The sequence below is a fragment of the Protopterus annectens genome, chromosome 5.part0 (assembly GCF_019279795.1).
Source record: "Protopterus annectens isolate FY-2018-M chromosome 5.part0, PAN1.0, whole genome shotgun sequence".
NCBI lineage: Eukaryota > Metazoa > Chordata > Ceratodontiformes > Protopteridae > Protopterus > Protopterus annectens.
In genome coordinates, this window is record NC_056735.1 from 1,725,442,671 (window position 1) to 1,725,457,958 (window position 15,288).

General features: G+C 36.8%; 1 protein-coding gene across 5 annotated transcripts in view; it reads left to right on the top strand.

Annotated features, from left to right (window-relative positions):
* STXBP5L (syntaxin binding protein 5L) overlaps positions 1–15,288 on the top strand; it is a 4,174,867-nt gene that overhangs the window by 4,082,159 nt on the left and 77,420 nt on the right. For all 5 annotated transcript variants that reach the window (XM_044071514.1, XM_044071515.1, XM_044071517.1 and 2 more), the window contains one exon: positions 3,414–3,579. In XM_044071514.1, coding sequence (XP_043927449.1) covers positions 3,414–3,579 — 166 coding nt within the window. The remainder of the gene's footprint in view (positions 1–3,413; positions 3,580–15,288) is intronic.

The window sequence follows — 15,288 nt, forward strand, 5'->3', positions numbered from 1 at the left end:
GGGATCACTTCTGCGGCACTGCTTGGCAGGGGCACAGGAAAATAATTTTCTTGGGTGAAAAAGCCAGTGAACCTTTTTGGCTAGGCTTATATAGGCCCCAAGGCCAATAGCCTAGTACCTACCTATGAACCTAGAAAGAGAGTATACATTGCAGTTTGTCCCAAGTAGAGTGTTTACCTGGTCAGTGTACACACCACCACGTTAGGGGGCTGAGGAGATGGTAGGAAAAATGGCGCCGAAACCAAAGTGTGTCTTTTACCTGGTGCAATGCATTCTGGGAGGGGATGGTGATGTAATACCGCAAGAGCAGGATTTGCTAATTCTTAGTAGTGCCAGCTAGTGGCATAGCACTGTCCTTTAGGAGCAGCAGTTGTGGAAAACAAATCAGTGAGAGTTCAGGAAGTACAGCAGAGCAGAGATATGCTTTTGAGTTTACTGTTTAGCAGTTTACTTTGAGTAGTTTAAAGTTATCTTTGCCCAAATGTGGAAGCTAGACTGGAGGTAAGTGGGGGGACTCTGGTAAGGCAAGTGGGGGCACTAGGTCTGAGGCTGTGAATTTAGAGTCCGTTTGGGTGAAGGAAGTCAGTGAGAGGACAGACAAGAGAAGGAAGTAGAGGTTCAAGAGGGTGATACAGTGGGAAATAGGAGGGTAAAAGGAAAGAGCTAGTGGACAGAAAGGTCAGTATGAGGATAGGTAGGTAGGAGAATAGCCTAACACCTAAGAGAGTCGACGTGGTGGGGAGGGGGGTGCGCAGAGATGTGGTGTAGCTGACCAGGAGCAGTACTTGAAGGGGGCACAAGAGTAGGTTAATACAGTCAGGATTAGTTAATTTTATCACTGAACATATGTTATGCTATGACTGCACTATTTACTTTTATTTACAATACAGTGCTAATTGTAATAACTTTCAGTTTGTGTGGAACAAACTTTGTGTATTGTTTTCCACTTTACACATAAGCATTCATGATAGTTTATGTAGGATTATCATAAATCACTAATGAGAGAACAGATGGCAAAGTGACAAAGCAGTTAATGTTGCTGCCTCCCAGGGGTCCCTATTACATCATCGAAAATTTACTTCAGCAAATGGCATTTTCGGTGCAGTTGCATCAAACATGCCATCCATAGAACTGTTCATAGTGAGATTGTAGTACAGTGAAGATCAGAAAATTTGCGCTTTCCTCACTGTAGTGCACTCTCAGAGTTGGTATATATAATTAGTGGGGGGTGTGGGGGTGCAGCCCCCCACAAGAGCAGAATTTGATGAATGGCATTTTCAATGAAATGCTGTTCGTTCAAGAGTTTTTGCTGATGTCATATAGACCCCCCCCCAGCATTTGGTTAAGTCCATTTCACAGCTAAGCTCTTTTCTGTAGTTAGTCTGCATGCCTTTCATGTGTCTGTGAGGTTTTGTTCGTGTTATTTAGTTTCATTCTACCTCGCAAAGACATCCCGTAGGTTATTTGATGATGCTGTAAGTAACCTGTGTGTACGTGCATTGTGGGATAGGTAGGAGCCCAATTCCAGATGAGTTTCCATGCTTTGTGCCCAATACCCAGTGAGTGGAGAGATAAGATGTTATAACTCTGTTTTGGATTAATTAATGTTGAATTAGAAATGTGTAAAATTATTACCATTAAGGAACTGTATTTCTGATGAAGGGCGCTATGTTCACAGATGCTATAACTATGACTTTGAGCACTTCTTCATAATGCTTAAGCATATAATGTCTTTGTTAGCAAGTCTGATGTTTTACATCTTGACAAATGAATGATGAAGATCCTTTTCCAGTCACTTTCACACATATACATACACACAGTCTTAAGTCATTTAGAACAGTACATATGATTACTATCATTTCCACTGTTTCACTTCCTTAAACGTCATCATTATGCTGAGCAAATATTTTAAAACTCTTAACACTGCAGTTTGTCTCCAAAGCAAGCCAGCCTTAAGGTAAGTCAAACACTTGGTCATTATTTATCCTTTCTCTTGCTTTTCCAGCAGTAGACCATGACAGGAAATAGGACTGGTGTCCATTCTGGCTGCAAGAGCTGTTGCTATAGCACTTTTCACAGAAAACAATCTTAACATTTTAACTTTTACTCTGCCATTGACATCAAGCATGTTTAACAGTATGAACACAAGATGCAACATTAAATTGAGAAGAAAATAATATTAATAACAATGATTTGGTACCTGGAGATCTTGAAGTTTCCACAGAAGTGTACCTGATACAAAGAATAAACTGAAAATATTAGCATATGTCACTAATTTATGGAACCTTTTAATGGCAGTGTAATGGTATTGCATTTTCATCTACTCTCCATTAGCTGAAAATTGGTAATAAAATATAAAATATAAAAATATTAACAACAGTAACAGAATATGGCATGCATGCAACATACTATTACATCCCTTCAAAGACACTTCCTGCATTGTAGTGTGTTATATGGAGATTCAAAAATCGTTTTGATAAGATGTGAATCTCATTTAGACAAGCAGTATTTCCCATGAATATTGTTTCAAATATCATCCTTCAAATAATGTCCAGTTGAGTTGTCTTTGACAACCATTGCTTGACAAATTATCTACAAACCCCATATGTAGTGCTTTGTGAAAGCTGCTCACACATTGCATTCAGGTTTGTAAATGGAAAATTAGAAGGATGACATCTGTTTTTAATTCTGTTCATATGCAGTAGTTTTCTGTTTATGTTTCTTGTTTCAGTTGCTCATTACATTTATGTTGATGTGGTAGTGTTACTTTTTAAAAAGTACATATTTTAGGGCCATTCTTAACTTGGTGCATTTATTTATTTAATTTTATTAACAGAGTAGGTAGACTGGTTGGCAGACCTTTTTCAGCCATAATGGGCCATAATGGCTATACAAAATATATTAGGTGAGCAAGTCAAGAATAACATGTAATTTAAGCAAATAATTATAGTTCATTAACAATAAATTTGTTGCCTGCATATGATAACAATTTGTACATATTTACATATGGATGCATATATCACAGAATTTGTCTAATAATTATATATTTACAACTGGATGTTTTGTCTAAAAAAGACAATACTGTCATGAAGATGTTGCATAATAAATGATCACATCCTCAACATTCAGGAGTAAGTTGCTTAGTTTAATTTCCAAAGTAATTCAAGAAATATTGCTGAGCACTTTTGCTCATAATTTTAACATATGCACATAAACAGTTATCTGCAAATATGATTTTATTTTAAAAGTAAAGTAAAACAATGTGCTACTTAATTTAGGGAAACTTTAAAATAATAGAAATAAAAATATGATGTATAAAAGATAAATCTTCACGTATAATTCTATAAAATACTGAGGCTGTAATGTATTTGTTATCTTGTACATTTTAACATAATGAACAATTTGTTTTCTAGTTTGCCTAGCCTTCGACCAATGTTGGATGTAAATTACTTGCCCTTAACAGACATGAGGATAGCACGGACATTTTGTTTCACTAATGGTGGTCAGGCACTATATCTCTGTTCTCCCACAGAAATTCAACGTATCACATATAGCCAAGAGATGTGTGATAATTTGCAGGTAAGAAATTAGTCTGTTTTAATTCCACATTGTATTTGAAAATGTGATATAAGATGTTGTCTGCAGTTCAAGATATAGGCATGTCATCTATCATTAGTACACTGATATTATGTAGTTTTATTCTAAGATGAGTATGCAAAAACATCAGAAAATAGCAATTGCACATTCTCACAGATATTTGTTAAAACATATAAGATTTCATGCCTAATGGTATATTACCAAACAAAAAACATCTCGTATAGCTGTTTATTAGCCGCTTTCATTAAAAGACTTCATCAGAAAACAAATTCACTATAAGTTACACCCTTTATAAATGCTGCATCAATTAACGATCAATAAAAGAATAAAACAGTCAAGTAGCAGAAACAATTAACCATTTAAACTTTCTTAACCTACACTCTTCTGTTTTTTAAAAAACAATTAATATTCACTGCATCATTTAGTCCTGGACTTCTATCTGATCTCAACTTTATTTGCCAGGAAGCTTCTGTTTGTTCTAAAAATAATTTTAAATCACCTCCCCTAAAATCTAAATGTCCTTGTTCTATAACCGAAAATAAGAAATTCTTAAAGTTGGAGCAACTCAAGGTGTGCTTGTACAAAGTACTTTTGTATCTTTCTTCCTCATACAATACTGGTGTTCCTTAATACGTTCCATCAGCCTTCTAGTGGTCATTCCAGTATAGAAGGCTGGACACTCTAGACACACACTAATATACACAAGACCCTTTGTTTGACAGTTGAATCTTTTAATGTAATAGTATATTTTGGGCTGTTTAACATAATAAAAGGACCCGCCTAAATGTAGCGGGAAATATTGTACTATCCACATTTAAACATTCCTTTCATTTTGTTAGATGGAATATTACCTAATATTTTAGTATTATCTTTTTGTAACAAGTTCTTTAAATTATAACTGCTCTTATAAACAAACCTGGGGCTATGTCATATCACTTGATACAATTCCTTGTTGCCTTGTAAGACCTTCCAGTTATTATTTATATTTGATCGAATAGTAGCACTATCTATTGTCATATGTAGGGTGCAGGTCAAACTTCTGCCTTCGTTTTCATTTTTGCTGTCATCTCTTCTCAGAGTTCTTGTTTTATTACTAATAAAGGGGCACCTCAAAATTGGCGAAAAAAAACAAGGGCCTCTTTTCAATTATTTCATGTTTTAACTGGTTCGAAAATTCTTCTTTATATCCCCCTATTAACAAATAAGCCTGTAATAAAACTGAATTCTTCTTTCAAAATTGTCTCATCAGTTGTCATCCGACTAGCCCTAATATACTGTCCCCTAGGCAGATTATTTTTCATGAAACTTGGATGGTTCCTGTTTTGATGTAAATAACTATTAGTAAAAGTCACTTTTCTATGTATTTTGCTGTTAAATTCCCTACTTGTCTCATTCCAAGACGTAGTACCATCCAAAAAATTCACTGTGTGGCCTACATCCCCAATTGTGAATTTCAAAAAGTGGACCTCTCATTAATTTTTTCAATAAATTTTAACAGTCATCCCTACTGCCCTCTAGCACAAAGAACAAATCGTCTACAAAGTGTTTGTAAAAACACACCTTAAAAAGATTTCTAACATTACATTGTTTTCCCACAAACCTAAATACAATGTTAGCAACAGATGGGGTGGCTGGAGACCCCATAACCACCCCTATTATTAATTGTTTGTAAAATTGTTTATTGGAAATAAAATAGTTGTTATCTAATAAGACTTCTACATTAAAAATTGACTTGCTGATTCATAAAATCAGTATAATTAACAAAAAACATTCTGACAAACTCTATTCCATCATCATGGGGAATAGCAGTAAATAATGAACAAACATCAATGATACACACTATGTTTTTTTCTGTGTTATATTCATATAAATTGATAAACTCATGAAATTGATTCAAAAAATCCCAAGAATCCAATCTAATAAGATGAAGGGAATGTTTAAATGTGGATAGTGCAATATTTGCTGCTACATTTTAGAGGGTCCTTTTATTATGTTAAACAGCCCAGAATATACTATTACATTAAATGAAAGATTCAACTGTCAAACAAAGGGTCTTGTATATATTAGTGTGTGTTCAGGGTGTCCAGCCTTCTACATTGGAATGACCACTAGAAGGCTGGTAGAACATATTAAGGAACACCAGTATTACATAAGGAACAAAGATGCAAAAAGTGCATTGTACAAACACACCTTGAGTTGCCCCAACTTTAAGAAATTCTTATTTTCAGTTATAGAACAAGGACGTTTAGATTTTAGGGAAGATGATTTAAAATTATTTTTAGAATAGAGAGAAGCTTCCTGGCAAATAAATTTGAGATCAGATAAAAGTCCAGGATTCAACGATGCAGTGAATATTAAGTGTTTTTTTAAAAAAAAACAGAAGAGTGTATGTTAAGAAAGTTGAAATAGTTAATTGTTTCTGCTCCTTGATTGTTTTATTGTTTTATTGCTTGTTAATTGAATGCAGTATTTATAATGGGTGTAACGTATAGTGAATTTATTTTCTGATGAAGTCTTTGATGAAAGCGGCTAATAAACAGTGTGGACGCTAAAGCTCTTGTGTGAATATCCTTGCTTATTCAACTATATGAGGTGATTTTTGTTTTACCTGTTCCTTGGATTGTGATTTTTTGTTCCTAATGGTATATTGTCAGGTATTAAATGTGAAAGTGTTGCAAAAAATGCACTGTATTTATTTAATTGCTAATCAGATAAGTGAACTGGAGAGTTGCTTATTGCTGTTGTTGCTGTTGTTATTATTATTATTATTATTAGTGGTTGGGAGGGGAAATACTATAATAAATAGAGTGAACATACAAAATCATAAAGCGATGAATAGAATATTATTATTCAATAATAACAGAAACCAAGAGATCATAAAAATAACCAATTTTAAAAATAAAACAATCAGCAAATCCAAGACATTTTAAATCAAAATGTTTCAGACATCCAAGACAGTAATAAAAGTAACAGCATGTTCTTTCTTGAATACATGGCTTTATTAGAGTGTTACAAATTGGAATCAAGCAGTGATGACATATACTTAAATGGTAAACAATCATGAATCATTTGGCAACAATCAGGAAATGGCATATGGTTAAGTAGCAAAAAGAATAATGTAACAACAAATGGGAAATGACATGTTTAAATAGAAAAATTTGAATCATATGGCATCATAAAGTTTTAAACCCCCTATGTTTAAGAAAAACTTGTAAATTTTCCATGTCATTAAAATCTCGAAAGCAGCTAGCATTTAATTTTACTTGCCAGACATATTTACTCCATCCCCTCAAGCGTTCAGTAAATTCTTTGCCATAAATGGAAACTAAGCCTTCCAAAATTCCCAACTTAAAATTGTTACTAGTATAACAGCTAGCATGTTTAAATAAAACATTATTCTCATCACGTACCCTGATAGCATAAAATTGTTCATAAATGCTTTATGAGAGCAGTCCAGAAGTACTGCCACTATAAAAAAAATCTTTGACGTACATATGCAAGTAAAAATACATGGAATCCATATATCACACTTATTTAAATGCAGTCTGTCCAAGCCTGTCAAAATATGAAGAAAAATGGTAATTCCTACAAATTCTTGTGCCTTCATTTAAAATAAAATGCCTAACTCTCTGATTGAGAATGTCCTTAATAGTACTCCCTTTTAAAAGTACAAATTCAGGAATCTGTACATACCTGGTATACTGAAAATGGCCTCAAGCTAAATGCAAACAGGTATAGCATAGAATCATTCAGCAAAAATGCTTTTCCTATCTCCTGTGTTATAAGAGAACTGGGTACTTATGTGGATATCTCTTTCATTTGATCATCATGTTTCCACCATAGTCAGGAAATCCTTCTATCTGGTCCAGGTAATTTACAAGGGTTTATCTTCAAAATCCAAAGAAGTCATCTTACCCATTATCAAATGCAGTGCTCCCTTTGGTATATACAAATCCAAACATATCATTTAACTTTGAAGGCCCCAGCAATTGTTTACCAAGCAAAGTAAAGGCCTTAAATCCTTCAACTATCCTGATTGACTAGCTCAACCATGTTTATACTCAGTAGCTTACTGGCCATTCTGAGTTTATCTGTATCTCTCTTTATGAGCCATGAAAGACCCAAACTTATTTGATGACCTGTTCCTTCACAAAACCAGTAACTCTATACCCATACTAAGAACCTGAATTTACACCAACAAAAAGCAAAACCCACTAGAGGGATAGGTTCCTAACTCAGTTTATTCACAGCCCATGGAATAAGTTATCACTACATATCAAGAAAAATACTACTTTGCCTTTACATCTAGTCTTAATGACTGGATGGGTAGGCACAAATGTACAACATGAATAAATAATACACGGGCATACAGGAGTGTAAAGGAAACCAAAAAACTTGAAAAATCACTCCTTGGTCCGACTCTCAGTACTCAAAAAGTGTCCAGTCAATGGCCAGTATTCCACAAAAATGTTTAATTAATAAAAAACGGACAATTGTCACATAATTTAAAAACCTTCCACAGCAGAGTTCAGGTAATCCAGTACAGAAACAAGTAAGCCAATACAGAAATAGGTAAGTGCTTTCGTCTGATCAAATTGCCGACTTTATCAAAACTATGGAATTTCACACAATAAGTGCTTAAATATATCTCACTTTCTGCCATAATTAACACTTAAAGCAATAGCTTAATAAACAGTATAAAAAACAATGTGAAAAACAAATAGTAAAAAACATTATATTAAACCTTGATCTAAGCCAAAATAGTGAACTAATCTCTCCAATGTATTGCATATAAAAATAATAATGATGAAAAATGTATTCACCTTATGCATAGTATTATAATTTGAGTGCTCTTTGCTTCAAAACGTGCACCAAAGAAATATAGTCATTATTACTAGGGGGTTGGTTTGCATCTAGTGACAATTGCCACTTCAGTTCTCTTTTTCCATTTTCATTACACCAATCCCCACCCCTCTCACTGTATTTGATCACTTCTAAAATACCAAACGTGTACCCTATAAAATTAAAACATACCTGTGTTTCTTTGTACAGGGCATTATTTTTATTATGGGTTTCCATTGCATATAAGTGCTCATAGATTTTTCTTCTCAAAAGTCTCTCAGTTTTACCTATGTAAAACATGTTGCATCCCTGACAAACACTCACGTAAACCAAACCCTTAGTTTGGCAATTCCCCCCAATCAAGTGGACTCTCCACAGAGGAACACCTATCCAAATCTCTGTACTTTCCAGAACATAAGGACACTGATTACATCTACCACACCTCTTAGTTCCCCTTTTTGTCTTTGTTTGTGGAGAGGGGTGTTCCAGTAGGTATTTCATGCTGTACCCCACTTTGTACGAAAATGAGGGTCCCTTGCCCAAGGAGTTAATAAGGTCCATGTTACCTTCCAAGATAACCCAATTTTTAGTTAAAATACCCTGCACCTTATGGCCAAAGGAGCCATATTATGTAACCATTGAGTGGTAATGGGTGTTGTTGATCACTGTGGAGTGGTAATTTTTAATAGGCTGAGATTGCCCAAACAAGGGAATATATCTAATACCCCACCCCCCCTAATATATCAACACCTAACTATCGGACCCAGTCCTCAGGGTAACCCCTATCGATGAACATTTGGGTCAGGTTGCCTAACTCCCCCTTGAAACTGTCCTGAGTTGAACACATTCTGGCCCCCCTAATCATTTGTCCTCTTACAAGGTTCTTTCTGTTGTAACTTAAAAAACTATTAGAATAAGTCGGTTTGCGATATACCTTGGATGTAAATGTTTTCATGTTTAAGTCCTTAGTAATGTTGACATCCAAGTAATTAATGTTAGTGGGATCATAAGTGTGTGTGAATTTAAAACAATCGCTTACACTATTAATGTATTCCACAAAATTGTCGACCATGGTAATGTCCCCTTTCCATAAAATGAAAATGTCAACAAGGTAGCACAAGTACAGTAACCAATGTCCTACAAAATCTGATCCGAAAATTAATGTCTTTCCCACATGGTCATAACCAAATTTGCACAACGTGACTCCATAATGACCCTTTTTTCTGTCAGTAAAACTCATCCTCAAAAACAAAATAGTTATTATTAAGAACTAGTTCTATTATTTCTATAACAAAGTTGATCATGTTTGCACTTAAATCACTATATTCCAATAGGGCCTCATGAAACAGTTCTAATCCTATACCATGAGGGATGGAACCAAACAAATCTACTACATCTATTGTTGAGAAACCCGTTGTCTCATTGAAAAATTTGTGCTGAACCCTGGACAAAAAATTTCAAGAGTCAAGTAACACGAGACCAGTGGTACGTAGTGTATCCTTCAGTAACCGGTCAATAAATACTCCTAATGAGTAAGTAGAGTTATTGTGTGCTGCAAGGGGGGGTGTAGCACATTTTTGTGCACTTTTGGTATACCAAAAACAGTAGCAGTGTAAGGATGTATATTCTGCAAGAAATTAAACAGTTCCTCATTAATCACCCCTTGTAGTAAGCTGTCTTCCAAAAAACAATTGTAGTCTTCTGTGAGAGATGGTAATTTCATTAATAGAAGCAACTTCATATTTATCCATATCTAACAACATGTTGGTTATATCATTGTCATAATCTGTTTTATCAACCAAAACAACCCCATCGCCCTTATCAGGCTTTATGGCATGCATGTTGTCAGACTCCCTTAACTGGTTTAGAAGCAACATTTCTTCTCTGGTAAGATTAAATAACTTTACTTTGTGACCTTGAAACTCTTGAAAAATCTCCCTCATACAAATGTTTTTCAAAATGAGTCAAAACAGGGTGTAACGGAGGGTTGAACACACTCTTTTTCCTGAACCTACTAGGTAAATAACCTGTTGATTCCCCTGTGTCATGAAAAAAATACCTGGAGGTTAAGCTTTCTTATATAGAGTTTTAATTTTGTCATCACTCCTGCTAAATCCGGCTTCCTAGCAGGAACAAATGTAAGCCCTTTTTCAAAGTAAAGTGAATATCAGTGATGGAATGCTCTGTGTAATTAAATATGTTAAAACCGTTCAAACTGAAAGGTTTACCACCAAAACTAGAAATAATACCACAATGACTGTCATGAGAACTCAGTATCTGTTGTGGTTCTTGTTGTTCCAGAACACTCTGGGGCCTCTCTGTGACCTCCCTCTCGGGGTCTGTTGCCCCCCTAAAAAATTTTGTCTAGTTCTATCACAGTTTAAAATTCTTTCAGACCTACGTAGAGGGAGGTGATCTCAGTCAAAAACTTCATCATTTTCCCCATTAAACCCTTCCATCTGTCCTTCCTTGCTCATTCCCCTCGTATCATACCCTATTAAACCCAGGTTGTTTGTGTAGTTCACCTCCTGGTTGTGGTCAAAATTATTACAATAATAACTTTTGGGAAGTTGGTAAGCTTCCTTATGCCTGTATTCTAACTCATCCCTCTTCAATTTCTTTTGTTTTCTAATAATGTTCTCTTTAACCTGTTGCTCAATATTATTAAATACATTATTGTATTTAGATTCAGAATTAATGACATTTCCATCATTCAAAATGTTATTATTCAGTTTGTTAATGTCCTCTAACAGTCCATTGATTTTGTTGTTGTTAATCTTGATTATAAAGTGAAGCAATTTGACGCCATGTCTGTCGAACATGGCTAGTAGTTCATCTAACCCTTGTTGCTCTACAGTCAATCCATTAGGGAATTTACACATTTGTAACCCCTTAGGAATTCTCTGTTGTTTGATACACTCTGCAAGGTATGCATTATCTACTTGCAAATTACATACCTTGCTCATTTTCAGTTTGAAATCCTTAAGCCGTTGTTGTATGTCCATAGATCTCGTCAGTCTCTCATCAGTAAAAAGTAAGGGCTTGTCCTGCACCCAACGTTCAAAACAGGTCTTTCTAAGTTGTTCTTGCAAAGAATTAGTAGTATTCAGTTGTCCACAAGGAATACTGTTGTTAGGAGACTGCCCACCTCTTCGCCAAGAGCTCGATGTTCCTTCCCCATTTGGGGCAAAAGGAATGGAAACTGTCATCATCATCACCTGCTGTGGAAACGCATGGACTGCTGGGGCTTGAGGTTTGTCAAGCATCTTCTGCAATTGCTGGTACTGCAAGATCATGAGTTTGAGCCAGTGCACTATGTTGTTTTCTTCACCAGTGATTGCCATACCAGGGTTAGAACCATCCAAAATATCAGTCTGGGACGTAGAATCATTGTTAAGTTCCATTTAAGGACCAGAGTGAGTTCAAAATGATGTCGAGTAAGGGTTTAAAAATTCAGTGGGTGTAGTCAGATGCAACGCTCAGTACACAACCACAAATAAAAAACGATCGTACAGGAGTGTAAAGAAAACCAAAAAACTTGAAATATACAACATGGTAATTGGGCTTGGCCCTGCTTAATTTGAGAGGTGAGCACATTAAAGGCATGTAAATGGTGGCAAGAACTTTAAAGTGTGCAGGCAAGGCATTTTATAGTTCCTGAGATCACCCACCTAGTATTGTTGTGATGTTCCTATGTTCCTGTCTTACTGTCACCTTACTAAATTGTACTAAATTGTCTAGAAATTCTTATGAATACTATGAAAAAGCCATTTATTTGCAGTCTTATCTAAGTTGTACTTTTCCCATACCCTAATAGCAATTTTTCAATTCAAACGCCAATTAGTGCTCCATTTTATTATACTGAAATTCACCTTAAAGTGGGTAGAGTGTGTATTATATCCTGGTATGGCTCAGTATCAAGGACCTTAGTTTGATCTAAATAAGTAACACCTGTAGCCAGGCCTTCATCATTAGTGTTTATTAGGTTGACTCAATGTTGTCTCTTCCATCTGTCCTCAACTTATGGGACTATTGGATACTTAAAGATCTGATATCAGCAGGTCTTAGACTTTGGATCAAAGGCTCGGGATCCTTCCCCTACCCATAATTCTCTTCAGTCAACTGAATACCTCAGATATTATTTTCTACTTGAAAGCTACAGATATAGATCTCCTTGGTTTAGAGCTTTAGCAGATAAGTGGATTTTATAAAAGGTTTTTCCAGTCGGATTATTAGATAGTGAAACTGTATTTATTTCCCTTTACCTCATTTTAAGTTGTCCCTGCTCATTTTTCTGTATCCTCCCCTTAAAAAATAATTTTACATAGTGTTTTTTGTCAAGCAGATTTATTACATTTATCTAGTCTCTTGTTTTGTTAGACTAAGCGTTGTTAGTTTAACCAGTATACTCATTATTTTTGTTATTTGGTGTTCATGTTATCTTTATATTTTTCAGGATGATGGACAAGGCCTCTGGAATTAAAAAGTGTGTTTACTGTGGCAATAAGATTCCCCCACAAAATGTACACTGTAAGTGTATTTACTGTTTGCGGGCCTCACACCATGATGAGGATTGTGCCACTTTTGGTGTCAGAGCTCTTAAAGTCCAGTGATCAGCGCTCACCTTGAAGGGGGTTTTCCCTGCCTATATAGAAGAAAGTAACCCCACACAGTCTTCTTCCTCTCCCTGCAATAAAAAAGTCTTCAGAGAAAATTAAGGGAGAAAAAATTAAGGAAAAAGACAAAGATAAGGATATGTCTCATGAGAAAAGTTCAGGGAGAAGGAACTTAGAAAACAGTCCATGATCCGACAAAGCAATCATGTATGGCTCTGAACATAGATACAGACAACTGCAGAGATGGCTTCTGCTTTGTAACTGATTAGGATAAGATCTAGTAGTCTACCCTTTCCTGGAATCTGGTTCTCTCTGGAACCAGTTAGTCCAAGGCTGCATTCTCCCTTCCTACAAGAGAGATCTTTTCAACAAATTTCCAGGCCACCTTTTACATCCTCTTCTCTTAGGTCAGTGCAGTCAAATTCCTGAGGACCCAGATCCAGCTGGGGGGGGGGGGGTCATTCCACCACCAATCACTGTTGAGGATCCAGGAGCTGTTTCCCCAACTCTTGTGATTGTCACTCCTTCTCTAATATGGCCATTGGATTTGGCGATTGTGTGTCCTGAGGATTGCCTGCATTGGATCTGAAATACTTGGCCTCATCAATTCCAAAAGTTTCTCTTACTTGATCGATCCTGACTGCCTCGGATCTGGATGGGTCCTGTAGCCAAATGTCAGTGCTGGTGCTGGAAGTCTGTATCAACCCTGATATTTTTGGGTCCTTCCCTTCCACTAAGTGCTTCAGCTCTCAACAGCTCGACTTCTGTGTTGGCTTCGGAGCCATGCTGTATTGGTTCTCAAGGCATGCTCTTTTCAGATTCATCTGAGTCTACAGAGCCAGCTTCAGGGATGGATTTGACTTTGGTCTTTAAGGCCTTTAAGAGAGAGTCCTCTCCAAGTCTAGAGAGCAAGTGTCTCTCTCTCCCCCTCAGTCACCATGAGCCATCTCTTCCCTTTCTGGCTTCTTCTGGTTCTCTTCCTCCTCTTCCTGCCACTTCAGGACAGAACAGCTTCTCAAGGCCTCAACACAGTTCATATATTGTATTCACCATCCACGTCTGACTCTTCCCTGAAAACTCCCACCAGGGAAGTACACTCCATGCATGCATGCAAGGAGGTACATAGACTTCCCTCGGGAGACCTTCACCAAAGATACTGATTTTGATGGGGGAGAGGGTTCTACCACCCAGAGAATGTCTCCTTTGCTGAGATACTAGAATTATTATGATAGAAGGGAGAATGTTCCACTGATGCCCTCTACCAGGAAGAATCTGATGAGGCTGGCCTGTCTACTTCCTGGGTTGTCTGTAACACTGACAAACATGTGGATCTGGTGTCAAGACAAGCTTGGAAGGAACCAGATGTGGTTGAACTAACTCCCATAAACTTGATAAAATATTAGTTTCTGCTAAGGACAAGCCTTTTTGGAGCAAGGGTCCCATGGTAGATTCCATGGTGGTAGCAGCTGAGTCCAGGGTGTTGGACAGATTTGGAAAGTGATATATATTTCAGCTACCTTTGCATTAAGGTTGCTGAACTAGCTGGCTCATTTTACACTTTTGCAGATGGACTTGACAAAGGAACTTCCCTTAGGATCCTTTTCCCTCAGAAGCCAGTAAGACAGTGGATATTTAACTGCTTACCCTCCAGTCTCTCTGTGTCCATGCACCTCATTTCCAATTAAGCTGATGGCATGTTCAGAGCGGCGGGCGCATCTTGATACAGCTCTATGTTTTCTCAGAATACTCTAAGATGTCTTCATCAACATCCCCTATGATGAGTCCACCCTGTTTGGACTGAAGGGGAAAGAGATGCTGTCTAGATGTGAGCAGAATAGCAAGACTGCATCTGCCACTGGAATCTGCTTCTCTGCCTCTCAAAGGAAGCCACTGGTCTTGGTGCATATTGTGTCTCCTGGGATCTATGACAGCTTCTATCACCTTGTTGCCTCAGGCCAGATTTACTTGAGGGTCTTGCTGTGGACTCATGCAGTTCAGTGGTCAGTGCATTACCAACCAATGCACTTTCCCATTTTACCTCACCAGTTTATGCAGACAACATGCTCAGTGGTAACTGAACACCTCTAGTCTCCTAAGGTTCCCACTTTTATTCTACTGCCCCCTCTGGCCACAGTGACTATGGATGTTTTCCAGTTGGAGTGAGGGAATCATTTCATGGGAAAGACAGTCCAAGGCACATGGTCCTCTTCAGAGGCCAATAATCAAATCAGTG